Source organism: Ovis aries, chromosome 17 (genome assembly GCF_016772045.2).
Source record: "Ovis aries strain OAR_USU_Benz2616 breed Rambouillet chromosome 17, ARS-UI_Ramb_v3.0, whole genome shotgun sequence".
Lineage (NCBI taxonomy): Eukaryota > Metazoa > Chordata > Mammalia > Artiodactyla > Bovidae > Ovis > Ovis aries.
Genome location: NC_056070.1, coordinates 51,041,427 through 51,067,296, shown reverse-complemented (window position 1 = coordinate 51,067,296; position 25,870 = coordinate 51,041,427). Strand labels below are relative to the sequence as shown.

General features: G+C 48.0%; 1 protein-coding gene across 9 annotated transcripts in view; it reads right to left on the bottom strand.

Annotated features, from left to right (window-relative positions):
• Window positions 1–3,287: 3,287 nt before the first annotated feature.
• Window positions 3,288–25,870, bottom strand: part of SCARB1 (scavenger receptor class B member 1) — a 96,171-nt gene continuing 73,588 nt past the window's right edge. For 5 of the 9 annotated variants that reach the window (XM_060401088.1, XM_060401087.1, XM_060401091.1 and 2 more), the window contains exons 8-11: window positions 24,434–24,552; window positions 18,880–18,953; window positions 14,125–14,176; window positions 4,919–13,263 (exon numbers count right to left, since the gene is read on the bottom strand). In XM_060401088.1, coding sequence (XP_060257071.1) covers window positions 12,823–13,263; window positions 14,125–14,176; window positions 18,880–18,953; window positions 24,434–24,552 — 686 coding nt within the window. In that variant the 3' untranslated portion in view covers window positions 4,919–12,822. Of the gene's footprint in view, window positions 4,225–4,918; window positions 13,759–14,124; window positions 14,177–18,879; window positions 18,954–24,433; window positions 24,553–25,870 lie in introns of those variants that run through there. The other 4 variants (XM_027956406.3, XM_060401092.1, XM_042234518.2 and 1 more) reach the window with 3 other exon arrangements.

Genomic DNA, 25,870 nt, shown 5'->3' with positions numbered 1-25,870 from the left:
AACCATCTTGGTTAAAACTGGTTTCTGGCGAGGCGGCAGGGCTTACATTACAGACTCTCGGGGTTTAGGGACTCCAGTAACTGGGGTTAGGGCTTCCAGTATTCTAGAACATTCTAGTATCTTCTAAGGTACAGACACAGCAACCCAGGAATCCCAAGCAGGGACTTGTGGGGTGGAGGTTGGGGGGAGCTGAGTGAGCAGAAAAGATCAGGCAGGCTTCCTGGAAGAGGGGGCATGGCTGGAATTGAGTGATGATGGCCAGGACTGAGCCAGACGCTTATTCCTCAGGCAGAGTGGTGAGAGGAGGAAGGGGAGGGCACCATGAGGCACAGTACAGAGTTCTGGAATTAGGCAGGTCTGGTGGTACCTGGATGAACACCTTTAAGCTTTAATAGTCAAGTATTTTTAAATATTTTTTCCTTTTTGATTGTGGTACCGTTGATGTACAATATTATGTAAGCTTTAGGTGTACAACATAGTGGTTCACAATTTTTAAAGGTTATATTCCATTTATAGTTATTATCAAATATTGGCTATATGTACAGTATATCGTTGCAGCTAGTTTTTTTTAATACATAATAGTTTGTACCTCTTAGTTCCCTAACCCTATCACGTCCCTCCCCCACTTCCCTTTCCCCACTGGTAACCACTGGCTTGTTCTCCACATCTAAGAGTCTGTTTCTTTTTTGTTATATTCACTAGTTTGCTTTATTTTTTAGATTCCACGCAGTTATGTCTTTGTTGGTGGCTCAGAAAGTGAAGAATCGGCCTGCAATGCAGGGGACCCAGGTTCGATCCCTGGGTCAGAAGCTCCCCTGGAGAAGGGAATGGCAACCTAACTCCAGTACTCTTGCCTGGAGAATTCCACAGACAAGGAGCCTGGTGGGCTAAGGTCCATGGGCTCGCAAAGGGTTGGACACAACTAAGCTACTAACAACAACAACAGCAAGAAAAATTTAACTTGCCTGTTGGACCCACAAGTTCAGATAAAACTGTTTTTAAAAAAACAATTTTTTTTAAAGAAAATTTAAGTCAAAAAAGTGGATCAAATTGAAGAAAAATATTGTTAGCCAAGTCACATCGTAGGCGGGGTTGCAGTATAAAGTGAGAGGGTAGGAATAAAGCCTGAGTCAAAGGTACTCCAAGAACTCTCGAGGCCCTGGCCATGTTAAAGCCTGATGCGTGTCTCTTAAGGTGGCCTCGAAGCCCATCCTTCCCCTGTGAGGCCAGAGGGCAATTCCTCTCAACCCTCAATGAAGTCAGTGGCTGGGTTTAAGGACCAAGCTTGTACCAAAAAAACAAATTAGCTTGAACTTTACCAAGATATTCAGAAGCAAGATGTTTCTACATAATGACATAATGATACGCCTGGAGGCTTAATTCACCTCTTCCATCCTGTGATCACTTGGGGAGACACACACATACAGCAGAATGGTTTGTGGAGACGATCTCTTTTTTCCTTCATGAGCAGTCAGGGCTGAATGCAAAAGTTGCAAGTGTCTGTGATGAGGCTTGGGCATGGGGAAGTCAGCAGTCTTCTCAGTGGTCCTCAAACTCAAGCTGAGGAACACTTGTCACCTGTGAGTCTCCCCAAAAGCAGGCAGCAAGCTCTCTTCCCTGGGCCCCCTCACAAGCCCCTCACTCTGAAGCAGGCAGGTGCAGCCCTTCTCGGCCATTCAGCCCCCACCAGAGGGATACTCTCAAATACTGGTTTCGAGAACTGATCTAAAAGACTGTGTAATCCTTTTGCAAGTTGGTGGTTTCCACTTTGTAGCCTTCTATGAATGTGAAGAAAGGTCAGATGGAGGTGTCAGTTGATAGATCAGTAAAAATACTTTTTTGATGATAGATCACCACCCGATGTTTGCCCATTACTCAGCAGTCTAAAAATTGAGTGAAGGGCCTCCTGTATAGCATGAGGCACTCTGCTCTATACTCTTAATGATCTACATGGAAAAATAATTTGGAAAGAAAGTGCATGTATGCGTGAGTATAACTGAATCACTTTGCTGTACACCTGAAACTAACAGCATTGCTAACCAACTATGCTCCAATCTCAAATAAAAATGCCCTCATCTTAAAAAAAAAAAAAAATTTAAATAAAAGAACTGAGTGACTCCGCAATCAGAATATTCCTTCGACTTCCAGCTATTTATTCATGTAAACAAGGCTTCTCTGCACTTATGCAAAACAAGACTAGGATTGATGTCAAGATCGGTCCCATTCTGGCAGTCACAGTCATTCACGGATACATAAATTAGCTGAGAGAGAAGAGGAAACCACCATCTCATTAGCAAATGTACTTCCATGCAAATAAAAAACACACAAAAATGGGATACCACTACAAGTGATAACAATTTTTTAAAAACCTGAAAGTGCCAAGGTATACCTGGATGGTGGGAATGTAGAATGGGGCGGCTACTGTGAACAAGGTTACACACACACTTATGTTATGTGTTAACATATGGCCTAGCATTCTCACTCCTATGTATGTTCCTTAAGAGAAATGAAGATCAGGGATTCCTGGGTGAGCCAGTAGTTAGGACTCTGTGCTTCCACTGCCGTGGGCCCCGGTTCAATCCCTGGTTGGGGAACTAAGATCCCAAGAGCAAAAAAAAAAAGAAGGAAAAGAAAAAATATATGTTCATACAAAAACCTGTATATTCATGTTTGTAGCGGCTTTCTAAAAACTGGACATATGTGAAATGTCCTTCAACTCACACATGGTTGGAAACCTGTGGTATGAACCTATCAGGGAATTCTACTCAAAAATCAAAAGGTGGGTCAAAAGGCGGGGTGGGGATAATGGTTCACATGGATGCTATTCTTTCTTAAGAGAACTGAATTCATGCAGAATTCATATAAAATGTTAAATATACCCAAGTTGGAATTCTTGAAACAGTGGAGAGGCAGGCCTGCAGCCCAGTCTCTGAGAGACACTCATGGCAGCAACCAGAAATGAGATGCTAGCTAAAAAGAGCCTGGGGCTTCCCAGCTGGCGCTAGTGGCAAAGAACCCGCCTGCCAGAGCAGGGGATGCAAGAGATGCAGGTTCGATCCCTGGGTTGGGAAGATCTCCTGGAGGAGGAAATGACAAGCCGCTCCAGTATTCTTGCCTGGGAAGCCCCATGGACCAGAGGAGCCTGGCAGGCCACAGTCCATAGGATCTCAGAGAGTCAGACACAACTGAAGTGACTTAGCACTCAAGAAGAGCCTAGAACTTCCCATGGAACCACAGCCCACCCCCAACCCAGCCTCCCACAAACAGGCTGTTACAGACTCAGGCGATCACTTTTAAAAAAGGTTTATTACTTCCATTGTGAATTATTTTTAAAAGATGATATTCAGTTTTTCTTCCAGTAGAAAAGAGACAGAGGCTTGTCCCAGAGACCAGGAGTCCCAGACGGGCGGGTCTCCTGACCAGACACCCAGGCTGACGTCCCGGACAGAGCCTCTCTACCCCTGCTCTGGCACCTGGGAGCTGCAGACCTTGGTGGGGGGCAGCTCAGGGCACAGCCTCCCGCCACCCCTGCCAGGAAGTGACCGGCTCAGTATACAGGATGATGTCAGTTTAGGCTGGAGGGAAGGGACCCAGACACCCAAACCCATGATCCTGCAGGGGGTTTAGGATGCATCTCCATTTCTGAGGCCCAGATGGGTGTCCAGTGGCTACAGCTCTGGTCCGGGCTGGATTGCTGAACCACAAAACCTTGCCCACCAGGTTCGGGCACAAGAAGTCAGCACTCCTAGGCTGGATCTGGGGACAGTGGCGGCCTCTCAGGGTAAACGCCCTGTCCTGCCTGGATGAGCCACCAGGAAGGGGCTGCAGTGTTTCAAGACAGATGGAGTGGGCCGCTGGGGAGAAGTGACGTGAGTCATTAAGAGCCTGGGCTAGGGGACCCCGTGCCCATAGCACCTATGGTCAGGCCTGTGGATTACTTGGAGAGACGTTTCCAGAAGAGTCCTTGTTGACCAGTCTTTACCCCAAGTCTCTCAGCAGCGGCTCCATCCCTGAGTGTCTGCACACACCTGTGGACACGTGCCAGGGGCATGCGTGTGTATGTGTGTGTGTGCGCGCTCGCGGAATGTGCAGGAGGTGGGGGGCTCAGACTTTGGGACTGGTGGGCTGTCCACTGAGCGAGTCCTGAAGAAGTGGTGTGTAGGGGCTGGGAAGCTGGGCTGGCTGAGCAGCCAGACTGGGCTGGCTGATGGCATCTTTGGAACCCTGTGGAGAAAAGGCAGGGGGCGCTGCATCACTAAGGCTGGCCACCAAGCCCCACCCACACCCCACCCCGCCCCTGCACATCCTCCACCAGCATGGAAACCCCCCTGGGAGTCCCCATCAGCAGCCCCCACCAATCAAGCCTGAGATGAGAAAAGACTGGAGTGACCTACAGACTCCTGGGCCGCAACTGTAAGGGTCTCCCCATCTCATGAAACACCATCCCACCCTGCTCTCACCCCATTTTAGAGATGGAGAAACTGAGGTCCAAAGGGACTCGCCTAATCCAGATAGAAGGGCAGAACAAGATGTTCAGGGCTTATATAAGCAATACTGTCGACACAGGAAAATTGGAAACCGCCTAAACGTCCACTGATATCATAATGCATCGAAAACAGAGTCGCAAGGTGGTAGTCAACCTACACAGCTGTCCCAAACAGAAAATCGAGAAAGGGAAAACCAGCTGCAGAGTGATTAATACAGCATGTCCTCCAGAGATAATGTTTCAAACATTGATCTGTTGCTCATGGATACAGATTTAGAGGGGGGAAACAGGCACGCACCAAATTCCTAGAAATGACTGTCTCAGGATAGGGGGTGGGGCAAAGGGCATACATTGGAAAGGAGAACTAGGACAAGATGTGAACAACTGCTGTTGCTGAGCCTGGGTGAGAGGAAGCTCAGGGTAGTTCATCTAGCTTTACTTTTTTTTTTTAATTTCACAATTTAAGGAAATTTCATGAAATTAAAGAGACATGGATGGACCTAGAGTTGGTTATACAGAGTGAAGTAAGTCAGAGAGAGAAAAACAAATATCATATATGAACGCATGTATGTAGAATCTAGAAAAAAAAATGGAACAGATGAACGTTTTTGCAGGGCAAGAATAGAGAAGCAGATGTAGGGAGCAGACATGCGGACCCAGGGGAAGGGGAGGGCGGGCCGAGCTGAGAGATCAGGACTGACATGTGGGCCAGTCACTGCCATGTGTAAAACAGATAGCCAGTGGGAAACTGCTGTATAACGCAGAGAGCTCAGTTCCGGGCTCTGTGCTGACCTAGACGGGTGAGATGGAGGCGTGGGAGGGAGGCTCAAGAGGGAGAGGATAGATGCATGCATATAGATGAGTCACTTGGTTGTACAGCAGATACTGGCACAACATTGAAAAGCAATCATACTCCAACAAAAAATATTTTTTAAGGTAAGCTGTGATAATAAAAACTGGGGGTAACTTTTCATCCCCCTAAGCCTTCTATCTTCATTCCCCTTGAAGAATGGAGAGAGATGCCTTCTTGCCCAGCAGCTGTGGCTGGAAAACCCCCAAAACCCCTGCCAGCTTGGACCTTGCTCACAAAGCCCGGAGGTCTGCTTCACTGCGGGGTGGGGAAAAATCAAACCCCACTCTTGGCAGGACCAAGGGGAAGGTGAAACTCCTGGCGCCTCTCCTGTGGGACTGATTTCAGGCTACCCAGACTGAGCCACATTCCAGCCAGGAGCAGTGGGGCGGTGTCAGAGCGAGACCAGTGACCCCTGCTGACCCACACTCCCACATACAGGCAGCATGCGACAGTCGGGGTGGTGGGTGGGGGGCAGATTCTCAGCAATGTGGACCCAAAGAACTATGACTGGAGACAGCCTCACTCAACAGTTCTAATGAGGTGGATGAAACTGGAGCCTATTATACAGAGTGAAGTATGTCAGAAAGAAAAACACCAATACAGTATATTAATGCATATATATGGAATTTAGAAAGATGGTAACGATGACCCTATATGCGAGACAGCAAGAGAGACACAGATGTAAAGAACAGACTGTTGGACTCTGTGGGAGAAGGCGAGGGTGGGATGATTTGAAAGAACAGCACTGAAACATGTATATTACCATATGTGAAATAGATCGCCAGTCCAGGTTCAATGCATGAGGCAGGGTGCTCGGGGCTGGTGCACTGGGATGACCCTCAGGGATGAGATGGGGAGGGAGGTGGGACGGAGGGTCAGGATGGGGAACACATGCACACCTATGGCTGATTCATGTGAATGTATGGCAAAACCCACCACAATACTGTAAAGTAATTAGCCTCCAATTAAATTTTTTTTTTAAGTGAAAGGGAAACTGCTTTTCCAAGAAAGACACATGTAACAAACCCTCAGGGAACCAGAACCTGAGACAGATTCCTCCTCCTCCTCCTCCTGTTCCCTAACACTGTCCTTTAACTGAGTAATGAGGATTTGGAAATAATGAGACTCATGAGAAGGTAAGAAAGATAGATCCAGGAACATGCTCTGCAGGGCTGCCTGGTACAGTTGTCCAGGTTGATCACTGCACAAAGGCACTCAGCCAAGGGGGCTATACATGGGTTGTATTCTGTGTTCTAAACCTGCAGTCCTAAAGCAGGCCATGTCTGCACAGAGGGGCTGTCTTTTTCTTACTCACATAAAGACATCTTTCTGGGCTAGCAGCTCAAGGTCACCCCATGCCCAAGTGCAAGGCAAGGTGTGGGATCTCCCCCAGGTGTTCAAAACAGGTTAGAGGCTTCCCTGAAGGGATTCTAGGTCTTCTGGACCACTGGCAACTTCTCAGGTGCCTGCCTGGCCCCCTAAAACAGCACGAACAGGACACTGCCTTCCCCAAGCACACATGACTGGGGATAGGGGTCTCATCTGGGCTAGGTCTCATCTGGGCTTAGCCTTCCAGAAGGCAAGGCAATAGAACCTCTTTAATCAAAAACTTCTCTGGGACTTCCCTGGTGGTCCATAAGACCACGCTGCCAATGTACGGGGCGCAGGTTTGATTCCTGATCAGGGAACTAAGATCCCACACGCTGTGTGGTATGGCCAAAAGATTAAAAAAGAAAAAAAAAAAAAAAAAAAGCCTTCCCTGATAACTTGAAGCTTGAATTCTGTTGGTAAAGTCAAAAGGAAACTCCAATGTTTGGTGTGGGGTTTTTTTTGGAGGGGGCAGGGAGCAGTGGGCAGGATATCCTGGCTGTGTCCAGGGAGGCACAGCCACAGGGCTGAGACCTCACAATCACCAGCTCTATCCGTGCTAAAAGCCAATAACCCACTTCTAGGAAGACCTCACCCTTACACCCCCAGAACACCAAACAAGTTTCTGCAGAAGGGAATTTTGGCTGGAAGGGGGAGGGGTATCCAAGGGGCCAAACTGTACCTAAGAAGGCGTCCCAGAGGAATTCTGGGAGAGAGGAAGGAAAGCGGGGTACCCATCTCTGGCTAGGATGTCCTGCTCCCAAGCTCAGGAGGACACCCCCTTAACACTCAGCCCTGACGTGGTCGGGCTCTCTTATCTCCAGATCGGCAGGAGGAGCCCCCCAGAGTCTGGCTGAGGACACAGCTGTCCCTCCCTTCTGCTCCTCGCAGGGACTGGCAGCGCCTGCCAGCAAACACACCCACGCCCAGCACTTGGCGTGTTCCGTTTTCTCTCCTCCTCCAACCCTGGCAGTCGAAGCAAACTGGAGCAGCCAACTGGCCCCAAAGAGAAGGGCTGTCGACTCGTCCTCAGGCTTTAGCTCTCAAGAAAGCTATTTAAACCCAAGCAGGCACAGCCCCAGAAGCTGGCGAGGGCGGCACATTTTTCAGAAACCAAAATAACAGCTATGATCAGAGGCACAACCATAGTGCGACTGACTCACTGCTGCCCAAACCCCAACAGCAGGGCTCAGAGCTCTGCCCGTCATCTCCCCTGACTGGACTTGGCTCTCCTAAGACCTCAGACCTAAAGGAACACAGCCCAGAGGGAGGTGAACCCACAAGGCACCAGCCTATTTCTCCTGCAGGTAGGTTGTCAGATACAGGGAGGGCAGCTCATTAAATGTGAATTTCAGGTAACCAACAAACAGGTTTTCAGTATAAGCGTGTCCCGACAATTGCATGGGACACACTTAGGCAAAAATCATTCACTGTCTACCTAAAATTCACATTTAACTGAGCATCTCTTTGCTGCTGTTATTTCTTGGGAGTTTTTTGGGTTTGTTTTTGCTCCATTTGGCAATCCTACTGAGTTCTGGATATATAGTGGGTGCCCACGTGATGCCTAAATTGTTTCTTTCTTGGTCATCCCAGATTCACTTAATTCAGGAATCTGTATCAGGGACTTCCCTGGCAGTCCAGTGGCTAAGACTCCATGCTTCCAATGCAGGGGACGTGGGTTCAATTTCTGGTTGGGGAACTAAGATCCTACACTCCGCAGGGCGCAGCCAAAAATAAATAAATAGACCAATCTACTCATAATCCCCTTGGTGCGTGTGTGCTCAATCGTGTCCAACTCTGCGACCCCATGGACGGTAGCCCGCTAGGCTCCTCCGTCCATGGGATTCCCCAGGCAAGAATGCTGGAGCAGGATGCCATTTCCTTCTTCAGGGGATCTTGCCAACCCAGGGATCAAACCCACGTCTCCTGCACTGGCAGGCGGATTCTTTACCACTGAGTCACCAGGGAATTAAAATAACACATTCCCGGGGCCCGTCCATGATTCTATTTCAGGAGGTTTAGAAGAATGTCCTCAGATCTTCATTTTTAGCAGACTTCCCCAGAAGAGTCAATTGGACCGGAAGTCTGAGATGCAGCTGACCTAAACCTCAATCTTGCCTTTTTTAAGACAACCTTGAAAATAAGACACCAGCCCACTAGTCGCCCTCCATCCCCTACCACACCTGGGATCACTCAGAATGTAAGAAGACAGCAAAGTATACAAGTACATATTTTCAGTCTGTGGACAGGTGAAGTGCAGGCTGAAGAGATGTATAAGATCCAAAGAGTTTCAAGGTGCCAGAATTCTACTCACTACGGGAGGAGGTGGGGGGTGGGGCGGGGCATTACCTGGTACCCACCTACAGTCTTGCTTCTTGCAGTACAGTCCCCTTGGGAGCTGATGTCATCAGGAATTCAGAATAGGCCTGAACGGCCTCCTTATCCTTTGAGCCCTTTTTAAAACTAATCCAAAATAAATAGCATTTCTCCTAGAAGATAACCAAGCTAATTTATAGTTGCAGTTGCAGCTGAACACACATGGGTTTTATAGGTTTCTTCAATTTGCAGGGTTCTTCAAAAAGCAGAGGGTGGGGCACAGAACACTCGCGTCCAACCACCGTTAATGATTGCAGTTGGGAGATTTGGGAAGTGATAGTGCCCCTCACCGAAGACAGATACACCAGCATCTTCAGGAAACACATTTGGTCAGATGGGCAAACTAAAAAGGGTCTTTCGGCCTGAAAATTTAGGCCAAGTTGAGGAGGGGCGATGGGCCATGGTGTGCAAGGTGGCTCGGCCTAGTCTCAGAGAGGTGAGCAAGTGGCATGTGAAGAACTTCATGCTGTCCTGACTGAGCTAGCAGATGGTGTTTTAAATAGACCAGAAACAGAGGTGTTTCTGTTTAAAATAATTTTTTTTTCAAGAATGACTTGAACAAAAAAAAAGTATTTGAAGAGAATTAAAATATGTTGAGTTTAACAACGTGCCATTCTTTTTTTTTTCCCCCCAGGGGAAATATATAAAAACACAAAAGGCCTAACCCTTGCTAAACCAAAAAATACACGTGTTTGTCATTCAGCTGTGTCCAGCTCTTTGCGACCTCATAGACTGTAGCCTGCCAGGCTCCTCTGTCCAAAATACACAATGGGATAAATTTCATTGATTGGGCCCTCAGTATAACTTGTGGGGAGGGAGCCTCACTGTCATTAATAGAAACGATGAATAATCGTATGGGACTTGGGAGACAAGGGTTGGGGGGGGGGGTGAAGCAGGGAAGTGTTCACATCCTGCATCCTCAGTCTCCTCCCCCTTCCCCTTCTGATGGACCATTAGGAGAGAGACAGAGGGGACAGAGGGTGGGGGCTGTCTGGCCCCATCCCTCACCAGCTGCTTCCCCTGGACCTGCCCACCTCACCCCCACCCCCATCCCCGCCTGTGTGGCTGTGTATGTCTTCACTCCTGGAAACCCACGGTGATGCTGGGCCTGGGGAGTCATCCACAGACTGGGGGCTAGGGCCTCTGGTCCCCTCTGTCCTCCAGCATAATTCATTCCAAACACCATCGCGAGTTCCCTTCTGCTCTGGCTGGGGCAGTGACGGAGGACAGGGTCCCCAATGTTCATCGGGGGCTCAAGACACCAGAGGCCCTGGTACCCTCACACCAGTGCAAACCTTTTCCCCCAAAGGATGGGGAATTTGGAAGAGAAATGGTGATAAAGGTCTGAAAGCCCAGGTTAAGAGCCTGGAAAGGTTTACCATTGCCCCAGCTACCAACAAGCAAGCAAGCATGCAATCTGTCTCTGAGAAAAAGGCAAAAGAGCAAAGGCTGTTTGCCAAAGCTAAAGCATGAAAGCGGGTGTTGCAGGTGGCCCGAGGGGGCAGCAGGGAAGCTGGCCAACCCCCCTCCAAGGCCCAGGCCTAGGGCTCCAGGAAAACTTGGAGTGGGGGGGCCCAAAGTGGGGGTTTCTGGTTCATGGATTCAATATGGCCTTGCAAGACTCTGCCACTGAGTGGTGTCCGCTGTCTACCAGCTAGCTACTCACCCAAGTCTTCTGCTCCAGGGGCCCTTATCACCATGTGATGGCAGTAACCTGCCTAAAGCCCCCTGGTCTCCAGACCTCACATCCTATTCAGGTCTGTACCTCCAAAACTGTGCAGTGTCCCCTCAAAATAAGCTGTGAACGTGTCAGTTAATGCCATGAACGAATTACTGAATGATGCCAAATCAAGAAGGGGTTTTCCTTGGGACTTCCATGGCAGTCCAGAGGTTAACACTATGTGCTTCCACTGCAGGGGGCAGAAGTTCAATCCCTGGTCGGGGAACTAAGAGCTTGCATGCCCTGCTGCAAGGCAGGGGGAAACAAAAGACCAAGGAAGAAAAAAAAAAGAAAGGGGGTATTTGTTGTCCCCCGATCTTCTTCCTGACTTTGAATGGCAGATGCCCCAGGACTGGTTCTTCAGGGCTCCTGTGCCTGAATACTTGCTCCCATTCTGGTCCAAGCCAGTATCCTAGCTCACCTGAGCCTCCTCACTGGTCCCCCTGCTTCTGCTCTCTCATTGGAAGGCCTATTAATAGTTGCCACACGTCAACCGACCCAGTCACTCCTCTCCTTAAACCCATTATTGACCAGAGACATATCAACATGTTTTTAGAGAGTGAATTAACACGTTAAAAAAACAACAACAACACTTTAATACAATTAGCAACGCCATGCGAAGTTGTTAGAGCTTAAAATTGATCAAGGGCTCATTATACACCTTATGATTGTCATTACCATTCACAGTTTGCCTCATTAAGGTTTTTGTTCCAATCCTGTTTACATTATAAACGTAAAATTTTCCCAAAAATGACACATTGTGGTATTTTGAGTGAAGAATAATTTTTTGGTGAATTTCAGGCAGATACTTTCTCTGACTGTCTGCACAACATATATACTAGTGTCTCAGAAGACGACAGTTCTTCAGAACATAGTTCTGATTCAGACACTGTGAATATTAGACCAACAAAGAGACAAAAAACCTTAGTGATTGACTTTGATGCAGAAAGTGAAAACAGAACTCACGATGCTAGAGAATGCTCCTTTGTTTCTACAGAGGAGCGGGTTGAAGACAACGTTTCATGAAAACGAGAAGACTGTACAGGTGAGTCGGGGTGACTACTGAATGCAATAACATGCACTCCGTGAAATAACAGAATGAATTTTTGGCTGGCCAAAATAAAAATCGCCAGCTACAGGCATTTGCTTCTGCAAAAATTCCCCAGTCAATAATGAGTTAAAAGCTTCCAGTCATCCCTTGGAATCAGTTCCAAGCCGCTCACCCCGAGTTACAGGGCCAGGCATGACCTGCCTCTGCCTCTGAGATACCACCTCCCCTGCCGCCCCTATGTCCACTCCCCTGCAGCCAATTTAGTGCAGCAGGATCCTGCAATACAGCCCCACCCATTGCTGCCTCAGGGCCTTTGCACTGGCCATCCCTCCACCTGCAGCAGTCTTTCCATGACTGTGCTGAGCACTCACATCTAAGCCTAAATTCAACCTCTTCAGAGAAACGTCTTCTGACGTTATCGCTATCATTGTCCCCAACCTCCCTGGATACTGTGCCGCCCAGTCTAGCAGCCAAATGTGGCTGTGGAGGCTTTGAAATGGGGTGAGTCCCAGTCAAGATCTGCTGTACGTGTCAAATACACACCGATTCCAAAGACTTCACTCAAAAACATAATGCAAAAGTACTTAATGTTTTTATATTGATTGCAGATTGAAATGGTAATCTTTTGGATATATCCAGGTTAAATAAAAGATATGATTGAAATTAATTCCCTTATACCTAATGTGGCTATTAGACATTTAAATTTAAAATCGCACGTGTGGCTCATATGGTATCTGTCCTGGACAGCGCTGCCCTGAGCCCAGCACATTCTCTATCATCTTTATCATTGGTGAAATCACCTCTTCTGTTTAGTTACTCGACTCCCACCTGTCTTTCCAACTAGAATGCTGGTCCCTGCATGCCCATCAGCAGGAACTGTCTTGTTCACTGTTGTATGCATTGTACCTGCCAGAACCTGGCAGCCAGCAGCTGCTGGCTGGCTGAACAAACCATTCGAGTCCCAGGTCTCATGATCCAAAACCACTGCAGTTCCTCCAAAGTTGGGCCCCCAAGCCTCCCAGGACAGGCAGAGAAGTGGTAACAGAAGATGCAGGAGAGGCAAGGATGCAGTGATGGATGGCTCCCCAGCCCAAGTAGAGACCTAGGACTGCTCCTTGAAGTGGGTGCAGGCTGAGGGTGCAGGCTGTGTCCATGCGCACAGCAGGAAGGGACAGTTGGGGGATCTGATTTGAGCCCCTCCTTCCCCCAAGCAGGCAAGCAAGGGACCACTCAGCCCAGGCCATGCTCTGACCACTACTTACTTGGCTCCGGATTTGGTAGATGATGGGGATGAGCAGTAGGACGCAGCCCAGGGCAAGGAGCACATACTGGGCATAGTTCAGCACTTTGGGCATCAACACCAGCTGGGTATAGAATGTCTCAAGGGTCTCACCCTCCATTGCCCCACTCTGGGGAAGAAAGACAAACAGATGGACTAGGGCCACATACTATGAGCCAAGGGTGCAGATGCCACTCCACCCCTTCCCCATCCCAAGTCCACTGGCCAAAGCATTAGGCCAGCCTCTATGTCCTCCAGGGCCACACATCAGGACTACATTTCCCAGACTCCCTTGCAGCTAGACAGGCCCACGTGACTTCTTCTGGCCAATGGGATGTGGGCACAAGGATGTTACAATTTCCACACCTGGCTCCCATGTGATTCTCTCCATCTCTTTGCCAATTTACCGAACGGAAATGGATTCTGAGGATCTCCGAAAGGTCAGGACCAAACGATGGAAGAAGCCCAGATGTCCCCAAATGTCTGCATGGAGCAGAGCTCCACCTCCCCGCTCCACCAGACTGTGATGTGAGCAGGAAGCGAATTTGACATTTGGAGGCTGTCTGTTCCGGCTGTTAGCTCACCATGAATTAAAATGAACTAAGCCAGAAGGAATCTTGAAAACCTGGGAGAAAAGGAAGTTCAATAAAAAGCTGACACACTAAAAACGAACTTCCCTTCATCTTTGGAGAAGTGGTCACATGCATTAGCAATATTATTTTATACTCTGACCAGGGACTTTATAATTTCAGGCAGCTTCATCTCCCTCATCTCAGGTGAGCCTTTCAGCCCAGTGGCATAATTGACATGAGGTGCTTGGAGAGGGCGAAATTTCTAATAGACTGTTCTGCATCACAGAGTCCAGCTACCCAGCCCCGCCTCCCCACCACACACAGCCTCTTGCCTCAAATGCCCATATCAGCTCCTCACTGAGGCATCAGACACCATGACCACAGGTACCTGATACCCAGGGAGAGGGAGGCAGCCTTACCTCTTCGAACCACATTAGCGGCAGGACCACTGGCTGGATGTTCCCAGTTTGTCTGGAAATAAGGGAGATGAAGCACGTGAGAAGTTTTGTTGGGGTGCCTCAGGTCAGACAGCTCTGGACCTGTGATTCTACAATGACTAGATCGGCGTGGTCTTGAGGAATGGGTATCTCCTGACAGGAAGCAACCTGACAATCCGACAGTATCTTTTTAAATGAAAACTTCATGTCTTCTATGCGGTGGGTGCTGCCAGGGACCTAGCTGATGTCCATTTCTTCCTCTTTGAAACAGAATGCCAGTTTTATTCAGGATGACAATGTACCCAGCTAACAAACAACGCAGTTTATGCTGACCTCCTGCTTTCCTTCAGGGAGTCTGGAACCAGGCAGAAAGCGCTGACGTGACCAGCCCCCAGTAAACATCCCCTGGGAAGAGTTTCTACTGGGCATCCCTGGTAGGGGACACTTCACACATATCACAACTCATCACTGGGAGGAGGAAGCATGTCCTGTGTGAGCCCCCTAAGAGAGGGCTCTAGAAACCTCTGTCTGGTTCCCCAAGACTTCACCCTGGGAGCCTGTCCCCTTTGCTGGTTATGTTTTGAATATTTTCTATATAATAAATCACAGCTGAGTCTTCACAGTGAATCATCGAACCTGAGAGGGGTACTGGGAACCCCCGACACAGTCAGTTACCAACAAACTGTGTGACCTCGGGCATGCTCCTTACCCTCTCTGTGCTTCCTCTGAAAAATGGGGATTACAATGAATTCCTCACAGGGCTCTAGTGAGGACTGAATGTGGATACATGAAAAATACCCAGCATATAGAAAGTGTTCAGTGTTTATTACTGTTGTCTAGTTGTTAAATGGCTTTCCAGGTGGGTGGTTCCATGGTAAAGAATCTGCCTGCCAGTACAGGAAGACTTAGGAGACACAGGTTTAACCCTTGGGTTGAGAAGATCCCCTGGAAGAGGAAATGGCAGTACATTTCAGTACTCTTGCCTGGAAAACTGCATGGACAGAGGAACCTGGAGGATTACAGTCCAGTGTCCTAAAGAGTCAGATATGACCTAGCGACTGAGCATGCAGCTGTTAAATGCCAGAAAACGATAGAACAAACAAATATTCCATAACTTCACATTCCTGAGTCTGCTTAAAGAAGGCACAGCTGGAGGGGAGATGGAACCCACTTGGGGGATAGGCACAAAAGGCCCAAATCCTCAATCACAATTCTCAAAGATCACTTATTAAGCAGAGTGCTGGGCAGTGAAATGAATTTACACAGTATCACCTACAGAGGAGACAGACATGGAAAACATTCTAGAAATACAAGGGGGGGGGTCCCCCTTCACTTTGGCCTCTTTAATCTGAGTTTGTAAGAACTGATGTCAATTAAATGCACAGACCATGCAACCCTCGTGCCTCTATCTTGTGACCAAACAGCACAGAAGTTCCTCAGAGAAGTCACAGCTAGATGGCTTTCTAGACTTTTCCCACACTGGTTCCTCAACAGCCCTCAGGGATGTTGATAAACACCATCTTTGAGACCACCACCCCAGCCCACAGCAGCTCTGAACAGCTGGGGACACAGAGTCCCAGAGAGATCAAAGCAGCAGTGTGTGGCCACCAATAGGCAGAATCCAGCCACCCAGAGAGATGGCTGGCTTGGGCAACATTTGTCAAGAATCAGAATGAACTCCCAACAGGTGAAACTGAGAAAGCATATGTTAAAATCCAGATTCTGAAACCTGCATTTGCAAATGCATCGGACATGGCCACACTGAGCCCGAGGCCCCTGGTGCTCGACAGAGACTGGCCCTTGGCCGGTCCCCACCCAGCCTGTCCAGCTCCTCTATCCTAGTCACCTGCCCGCCCTGAGCATGAAGTTAGCAGACCAGGCATCGAGTGATGGGGGGCCCTCCGGAACTCCAGCCTGAGCAGCAGACGCCTAAGGGCTGTTTCACCAGCCACAAACACTTCAGGAACAAACTCTCTGAGCAGACTCAAAAGGTAAAGGTGGAAAGCTTGGACTTCCCTGGCGGTCCAGTGGTTAAGAATCCACCAGCCAAAGCAGGGGACACAGGTTCAATCCCTGGTCGGGAACATTCCACTTGCTGTCGAGCAACTAAGCCAGCACCACAACTACTGAGGCTGCCTGAACTCTACAACAAGCTAAGCGACTGCAATGAGAAGCCTGTGCACCGCAACGAGACAGCAACGAAGACCTAGCAAAGCCAAAAAATTAAAAACTAATAAACTGAATTTAAAAAAAAAAAGCCAGCAGAGGAGTGCAGATGAGCTATACGAATGATCCCCAGTGCACTCAGACAAAATGTTATTTTTTCCAGCTGAGAGACATCTCACAAAGTCAAACAGATGCTCACATTCCTGCAGCCCAGGAATCTTTCTGAAGGATTTTTTTTTTTAATGGAACTATTTCAAACACACTAAGTACAGACCTTGACAAAACAACCAGTCAGCATGCTCCCTCACCCAGCTCTATCCTGAATAAGTGAGTGAAAGTTGCTCAGTTGTGTCCAACTCTTTGCCATCCCATGGACTGTAGCCCGCCAGGCTCTCTGACCATGGAATTCTCCAGGCCAGAATACTGGAGTGAGTTGCCATTCCTACTCCAGGAGATCTTCCCAACCTAGGGATCGAACCCGGGTCTCCGGCATTGTAGATAAGACTCATTCCCATCTGAGCCACCAGCTCTATTTTATAGTGATGTTATAGCAAGAGTTGGCGAGGATGCAGAGATGCTGGCGCCCTCCCACACTGCTGGTGGGGGAGTGGGAAATAGTGCAGCCGCCCTGGAAAACAGTCTGACAGTTCCTCAAACGGTTAAACATAGAGCTTCCAGAGGACCTAGCAATTCTGCTGTAAGATATCTACCCAAGAGAAATGAAAACAGACATCCACATGCTCAGGCATAAATATTCAGAGCAGGACTTCCCTGGTGGTCCAGTGGTTAAGAATCTGCCTGCCAATGCTGGGGACCCAGGTTCCATCCCTGGTCCAGGAAGACTTCACATGCCAAGGGGCAACTAAGCCGGTACACCCCAACTACGGAGCCTGTGCGTCTAGAGCCTGTCCTCCACAACAAGAGAAGTCCCTGCAGCGCAACTAGAGCGTAGCCCCTGCCCGCTGCAGCTAGAGAAAGCCTAAGCACAGTAACAAAGACGTAGCACAGCCGAAAACAAAAGATAGAAACTTTTTTAAAGATTCAGAGCAGCATTATTCATAACGGCCAAAAAGTAGAGACAGCCCAAGTGTCCATCAGTTGATGAATAAACACATGGTCTTGCCAGGCAATGGCATATTATTCAGCAATAAGATGGACTGAAGTGCTGACACCTGCTACAACATGGATCAACCCTGAGAACACCAGGTCAAGTGAAAGAAGCCAGTCACACGTGATACAACTCGGTTCACACAAAATGGCCAAAGTGGGCAAATCCACAGAAATGGGAAGTGAATTAAGGGCTGCCTGAGGCTGAGGGAAACGGGGAGTGACAGCTAACGGTGCGGGGTTTCTTTTGCGGGTTGATAGAAATGTTTCAAAATTGACTGTGGCGATGTTGCCCAACTCTGTGAATATCCTACTATACTATACACTCTTAAAGGGTGAGTTTTGTACTGTGTGAATTAAATCTTGATGAAGCTGCTACTGGAAAAACAAAAACACAGAAAAAGAAAACCTGCACTTAAAAAATTTCCCCTGTCCACCATATGACCCAGCAAGCCCGCTTTTGGGCATGTACCCAGAGAAAACCATAATTCAAAAAGATACATGCACCCCAGGGCTCACTGCAGCCAAGACACAGAAGCAACCCAAATGTTCATGAACAGAAGAATGGATAAAGAAGATGTGAGGGATGTGTGTGTGTGTATATATATGGAATATATATATATATGTATAGTGGAACATTACTTGGTCATAAAAAGGAACAAAGTTATGCCATTTACAGAGACATGGATGGGCCTAGAGACAGTCACACAGAATGAAATAAGTCAGAAAGAGAAACACAAATGTATATTAACACATATACATGGAATCTAAAAAGATGGTACAGATGAATCTATCTGAAAAGCAGAAAGAGAGACTGTACAGACGTTAGAGAACAAAAGCTGGATTCCAAGGAGGGAAGGCAGCTGGGATGGGCTGGGAGACTGGGACTGACATGCATACTATGGATACTATGTGTGAACTAGATAACTAGTGAGAACCTGCTTTACAGAGCAGGGAACTCTACTCAGTGCTCCATGGTGATCTGAACAGGAAGGAAACCCAAGGAAGAGGGGATGAATGCACACATATAGCTGATTCACTTGGCTGTACAGCAGAAACAAAACAACACTGTAAGGCAGCTACACTCCAATTAAAAAAATAATTTAAAAAAACCCTTCCTCCCCCCAGGTGAATGGCCTCTCTAGAGAATGCTATTGGCCAAGTTTCCATTTTCAAACACTCGGTTTGGGCATGATTTAATTTTTGCTACTCTGTCAAGGGAGAAACAGCTTGGACAGAACATTCTGGCTAATGGGGGACAAACGTCAACAGAGAAAAGGGCAGGGGTGTCAGGATGTGGTCTGGACTCAGCTCAGAGCTAAGATTCCCCTCAGGAGTTCAAGGGGCAGGGACCAAATCCCACATCCCTCCCCAGACTTTGAGTTCCCCAGAAAAAGGCCAGAGTCTCCCTGAGTCCCCGATCTCTCAACTACAAGGCAGCCCCAGCTCCCAGACCCCACTCACCCGATGCCTTTCACAGACTTAAGGAAGAGGCTCAGCTGCAGTTTCACAGAGCAGTTCATGGGGATTCCAGTGACCTGCGGCAACAAGCACAGTGAGGGGCTAGCCCTTCCTGGACCCCCGGGAATCCCGTCCAATCCCCTCTCCCTGGTCCCATTCAAGAAGGTGAAGTGCCCATCTGCTGGGGTCTCCTCTACCCACTCTAACCCCTGATGGGTAAAAACATATTCTCCAAATGTCTCTTATGTCCACAATGTTGAGGGATCCCCTCCAGAGAACCAGACTCTCTCTGGATGGGAGAAAATAATCCTTTCCATCTTTCCACTCATACAATGCATTCCTGAGTACAGAAGGATATTTCTCAGCCAGTGCCCCTCCCTCCAGCCTCCAAATAAAATAAAATAGATTCGCATGTTGATAAAGTCTCTATCTTCTCCAATCACCCACCCCTCTCCATTCCCTCCTGCCAGCATCTAAAAGAGAAAGTCTGAATCAGGAAGCATGCCTGGTCCCTATTGTTCACTCCCTCAGTCGTGTCTGACTCTCTGTGACCCCGTGGACTATAGCCCACCAGGGTCCTCTGTCCATGGGATTTTCCAGGCAAGAATACTGGAGTGGGTTGCCATTTCCTTCTCCGGGGGAATCTTCCCAACCCAGGGATCAAACCTGCTTCTCCTATATTGACAGGAGGATTCTTTATCACTGAGCCACCGGGGAAACTTGCCTGGTCCCCAGTGACTCTGAAATAGAGTTTCATGGAATCTCCATTTCAACAGAGCTCATGCCAAGGGCAGGCGATGATATTTCACAGGGAGTTTAGTGATATGTTTTCTTTGTGTTTAATTTTATGTTAACCTTCTTAGAGAAAATTTTTTTCCTTTTTTTTTTTTTTGGTTCCACTGCACAGCTTGCAGAATCTTAGCTCCCTGACCACAGATCGAACCCCAGGTCACCTCAGCAAAAGGGCAGAGCCCTAATCACTGGACTGCCAGTGAACTCTCCATTTGGAGAGAATTTTTTTTGGCTGCCCCATGCAGCCTGTGGGTCTTAGTTCTCTGACCAGGGATCAAACCTGTGTCCCCTGTATTAGAAGCGCAGAGTCTTAACCACTGGACTGTCAGGGAAGTCCTGGAGAAATTTTTAATTTCCAATTTGAAAGCTTCCTTTGCACAGGATTCTTTTTTTTAATGAGATCTTGTTTTTTCAGTAGTAAGTCAATAATGGGAGAAGTGACAGAAATCTAGGACCAAAAAACGGGAAGGTGGTTCCAGAATGGTGTCAGGAAATGAGACTGGAGGGACTTTCCTGGTGGTCCAGTGGTTAAGAATCTGCCTTGCAAAAAAAAAAAAAAAAAGAATCTGCCTTGCAATGCAGGCAACACAGCTTTGATCCCTTGAGGGGGAACTAAGATCATACATGCCTCGGGGCAACTGAACCCTCGGGGCAACTGAACCCTCATGCCACAGCTACTGAGCCTGTGCAACAACTAGAGAATCTGTGTACCATGAAGGATCCCACACTGTGCACCTAAGACCCAACGCAGCCAAATAAAGTTTTTTACAGAAAGGAAATGAGAATGGAAAGGAACCTAGGTTTGAGGACAGAGTGCTGCTTCTCAGCTGAGACTCTTTCTCATCTGAAAGGTGGAGACAGCTCTGCCCACCTCGTAGGGTTTCTGCAAGGGCAAAGTCAGGGATGCAAGACAGCCACACTCAGGGCCATAAACGCTGTGTCGTTATCACGGACACCAGTGGAAACAGGCATTATCTTCCAGCATAGCCCGGCATCCTGAGGTCTTCTGGGGCCCCAGGGCACAGAGGAACTGGCCAAAGGCCACGCTGCCATGACCGGGGAGAGTTTGAACTTGAGAACCTGGCAGGATGTGAGTGAGATCTCCCGTGTGTGAAAAAGCGTTCATCCAGCGGGCCTGAGGCTGCCCTCCTGGCACGGTGGCCCCTGTCTGGCCTCTGGGATCCTGGATTTCAGGGGGCTCCCACCTCTCCCTGACAGATAAGAGAGGCTCCCTGGGCCTAGAGGGTTTGTAAACCAGTTTAGTTTATGCTGACACCTGCTTTCCTTCCTGGAGTCTGGAGTCCGTGCCAGGCAGAGGGTGCCCGCAGTAAACATCCTGGGTGCTGAATCCTGACTGGGCGTCCCTGGTTGAGGACACCTCACACGGGAAGCGAAGTGTGCCCTGTGTGATCTCCCAGGAGAAGGCTCTGGAAGCCTGTGTCTGGTTCCTGCAGGCTTCACCCCACGTGCCTTCCCCCTTTACTGACTGTGCTTTCTGTCCTTCACTGTGACAAATCACAGAAGTGAGTGTGAGTACCTGCTGGGTCCTGGGAATCCTTCTAGCAAATCCTCCAATTTGAGGGTGATCCTGTAGACCCTGACACATCCTGCTCTCCAGACTCTACATGCTAGGGTCTCTACTCGGGCCACTTCCTTCCCCAGGAAATATGTCTTCTTCCCTCCCTGGTTGTCCCTCCAGCTGCTGTCTGGCCACCTCTTCTTGAGCAAAGCCCTGCCTCTCCCCCCCATCCCAACCCCACAGAACAGATACTTGCCCCATGAACCCACATCTGTCAGGGGTTTCCCTCCCCCGGTTTCAGAAGCAGAAAAGCCGGCAACAGAGAAGTCGCTGCCAGGAGGCATTCTGTTTTCAAAGCTAATGAAATCAGAAATCAGCAGATCCACCCTCATGTTCATCCTCCCCAAATCAACAACAAATCCCAGGCCACTTCCTCTCCCTGTCTGCCTCCGGCCTGAAATGAGAACTAGGAGAAGCCTACTTCTGCATCTGCTGATGCACTGCTGCAAAACAACTCTTTGCATCTCTCCAGCCTCCCAGACTTAACTTTCTTTCTTAATGAGGGGGGAGAAAAAGGAAGTCTACACGTTAAAATGAAAGTCACCAGTGAGAACAGAGAAAAGTCAGCAGAGAGAAAGAAAGGAATAGAGAGAGAGAAGCAGTGAAATGAATGAACTAAAAAAGAAAGTGGAAAACCACTTGTTAGCTTTCTCATAAAAGCCTTTGTTTTTTCTTTCGGCCATACCGCATGGCACGTGGGATCTTAGTTCCCTGACCAGGGATCAAACCTGCATTGGGAATGCAGAGCCTTAACCAAAGGACCACCAGGGAAGACCCTAATAGAAACCTTTTAAAAACTGGTTAAAAGTTTAGGACAATATGGAAAAGCCTTAACATGTCTAACAATAAAGACTGAATTTAATCTAGAACATGTAATAGAATCATATTAATTATGATCAACTTAATTCATTAATACTCACTTCATCAACTGTATGTTAATACAGGACAGAAGGCAGTGGGCATTAAAAGACCTGTTTGTATAGTCAATATTTTAAATTAAGTAACTGTTAAGTGTAGTACAAGCTTTAAAAATTGTGAATCCCTGTATTACACACTGGGGCTTCCCAGGAGACTCAGTGGTAAAGAATCTACCTGCCAATGCAGAAGACCCAGGTTTGATCCCCGGGTCAGGAAGATCCCCTGGAGGAGGAAACGGGAACCCAATCCAGTGTTCTTGGCTGGGAAATCGCATGGACAGAGGAGCCTGGCAGGCTGCAGTCCATGGGGCCGCACAGAGTCAGACACGACTGAAGCAGCTGAGCATAAGCACATATCGTACACTAGTCACTTGAATAATATGGTCTATTAATTCTACTTCAATTTCTTTAAAAGGCTACATGCTCGAGGGTTCCAACTATACGACATTCTGGAAAAGGCAGAACTACAGAGATAACAAAAGATCAGCTGCTGCCAAGGGTTTGATGGCGGTGAATGTACAAGGTAGTCGGGGGATAAATGGACAGAACACACAGGATTCTGAAGGCAGTGAAACCATTCTTAGGAGACTGAATGGTGGATACAGGTCATCATGCATTTGTCAAAACCCATAAACCTGAACAACACAGAGTGAAGTGTAATGTAAGCTACTGACTTTAGTTAATAATAACATTCATTCATCAACTGTAATAAACTTCGTGCCAAGGGGAAACGAGGTCTAGGAACTCGGTATTTTCTGCTCAGGTTATCTGTAAGCCTAAAACTAATCTAAAAAACGAAGTAGGAACTTCCCTGGAGATTCAGTGGTTAAGACTCCATACCTCCACTGAAGGGGGCAAGGGTTTGATCCCTGGTCAAGGGAACTAAGATCCCAAGTGGTATGGTCAAACAAACAAACAAAAAACCCAAAGTATACTAATTTTTTTAAAAACAGACATACACAAAGGATACTCAGGTTTAAAGAAAAAATGTTTTGAAATAATAAAAAAAAATTTTATTAAAAAAGAAGACCTATGTTTGAAGTCAGCCTTATCCCTTACTCTCAGCCACTAGGATCTCAGTAAATCAAACCCATGTTTACTGAGATACAAGTACTTCTGTGCTAACCGCTAGAAGTCAAGCAATTAACAAGACAGAACAGCTCTTTCCCTGATGGAGCCAAGAACCCCATTTACTAGCTGGAGCACTTAACCTCTTTGGGCTGCAGTTTACCCATCTGTAAAATGGGAATGGCAATGCCCACCTCCCTGATTATTGTGAAAATTAAATGAGTTGGTGCATGTGGATGAATAGGATTATGTCCGGAGCATAATGAGCATTCTAGAAATATGAATGTGAAGTGTGTGCAGTCATGGCTGACTTCACTAACCCAGTTTTATTTTATTTTATTAATTTGGCCAAGCCACATAATTTTCAGGATCTTCATTCCCCAAACAGGGATTGAAGACATGCCCTCAGCAGCGAAGGCATGGAGTCCTAACCACTGGACAGCCAGGGAATTCCCAGTCTGGATTTTTAGTGAAAAAAGAAGAGAAAGAGCAAGAAGGCGGAGTGCTAGGGGCTGTGGGTTGAGTCAGTGGCTAAGAAAACCTGAGTAGTACCAAGGAAAACAGCATGAAAAAGCATCAAGAAGAAGAGCTTCCAAAAAGGCCTATGGGGGGAGACCATGAATGTCCACTCCAGAAACAGAGACCAAAGAATTTTTTTAATTAATGATAAAGCCACCAAGTCCAAATGGGCAAATCTGCAGTGAATGGAGGCCCTAAGAGAAGAAGCAATAGGGTAAAGACATGCCCAAGGGAGGGTCACACATGTAGGTCTGATATCCTCCTGGTCTCTGTTTGTAGACAAAACATTACATAGGACAAATTCCCCAGAACCCAGTTTATCTGCAAGACGTTCCAGGTTCTTGTCGGTACCTAAAGATCTTTATGGTATGTTGGCACAGCCAGAGGGCTGCCTCTGGCTAATTTACAGGTTGATAATTCCTAATTAATTTACTGTGTTATGATCTTTTTATAGAGACAATTCCCTTATAAAGAGATAATAAAGTCCTTGCACTATGGAGTCGGGGCAAACTTTGATGACTTGACAGCCTAGAAGCTATCAATGCCAAAGAAACCCAGGCTTCCCATCCCCCCCACCCTGGAACAGCCTGGTACCTGGCAGGGAGAGGAGAAAGTTGAGTGTGCCCCAAACAGAAATTCCCCACCCCCACCCCCACCCCCAGGCTGACAGGCAGGGGCTCACCGGGTGGATGTCCAGGAACAAGGAATGTTCTTTTGCGTTAGGATGGAGGCCAGACACTGCCTCTGCCAGGACTGGGTCAGCATTGTAGAAGTGAGGATGGGAGAGAAACAAGGGTGCATCTGGAAAGCAAAGGGGCAGAGAGGGGGTGTCAGATAAAGGCAGCACGTTTGCACATCCAGAGACCTGCTCACGTCATGCCCTGGGCTGGGTGAAGGGAGGCACAGGGATGAAAACACAGCCACTGCCCGCAGCGCACCCACCTCGTGATGATGACAAGATGCAAACAGCAATAACTAGACAGAACTCATTCAGCGTGTAGTTACTTACCAAGCACCCAGAAGGCACCAGGAACTGGAACCCACCCAGCAAGGGACAAGCTCGGTGCCATAAGAATGGTAAAGGGGGAGAAATCAAAGCAAGGAGAAGACGCTGGCTCAAAGATGCCGGCAGAGGAGGTCAGGGGATGGCATTCCTGGTGAAGGGATGGCAGAGGCGAATGCAAGGGGGTGAGAAAATGCACAGCGCGCATGAAGCAGACAGTGCCTGGAGGGAATGATGGAAACTGAGGACACAAAGACTTGAACTTGGGTGAGAGGAAGGGCCTCTGGATTGCCAAGCCAAGCAACCCGGACTGTCTTCTGCAGGCAATGCAATGATCAGAGTTGTTCGGGTGTGCACACCTCAGGTCTCCCTAACGTCCACGGGAGGGGAGAAGACACACCTGCTTCGTTCCTTCTCTCCCAGCAGCTGGTCTGTGGGATAAACGCCAGCGTGTGAAAACAGACACTGACTCGGGTCCCTCCGAGTGAGGAATTCACACCCAGATACCCGGAGCTGAACCTCTCCATCAACCAACCAAGCGAGGCACACACCAGGGCATCCTCATGTGCTCAGGACCACAAACAACAAGCCTGACGGACAATGAGTCAAGGAGGAGAAGAATAAGCCTCTCCCAGAACCTGGCAAAGGTCAAGAATGGGCAAATCACAAAGAGCACAGACTGGCGGTGACAGGGGCCGGGGAGAGGAAAGACGGGGAGTGAGCGCTAAGGGGTACAGGGCCTCCTCTGGGGTTGATGAGAACGCTCTGGAGCTAGACTGCAGTGGAGGCTGCGCGACATTTTGAATGTCCTAAATGTCACCGAATCGTAAACTTTAAAATGGTTAACTGGATATTACAGCAACTTCACTGTGATGCGAAAAAAACAAAGAACAAAACTCACAAGGTCTCCTCCCCTAAAACCAGCAGCCCATCAACTGCCAGCCAGGTGGCCCACATTCCTGTTTATGTGTGTCTGGCAACCTCAAGCATCTAGATTCTTTCTGCTTTTCTTAGCAAAGCCAAGCATCGGTTTAAAATAAAAGCTGGGATTTCACTGCTATCTGACTTCATTTTTCTCAGAGTCCTTTTCCATCCATTCCCTTCAAGTTTCTCAAC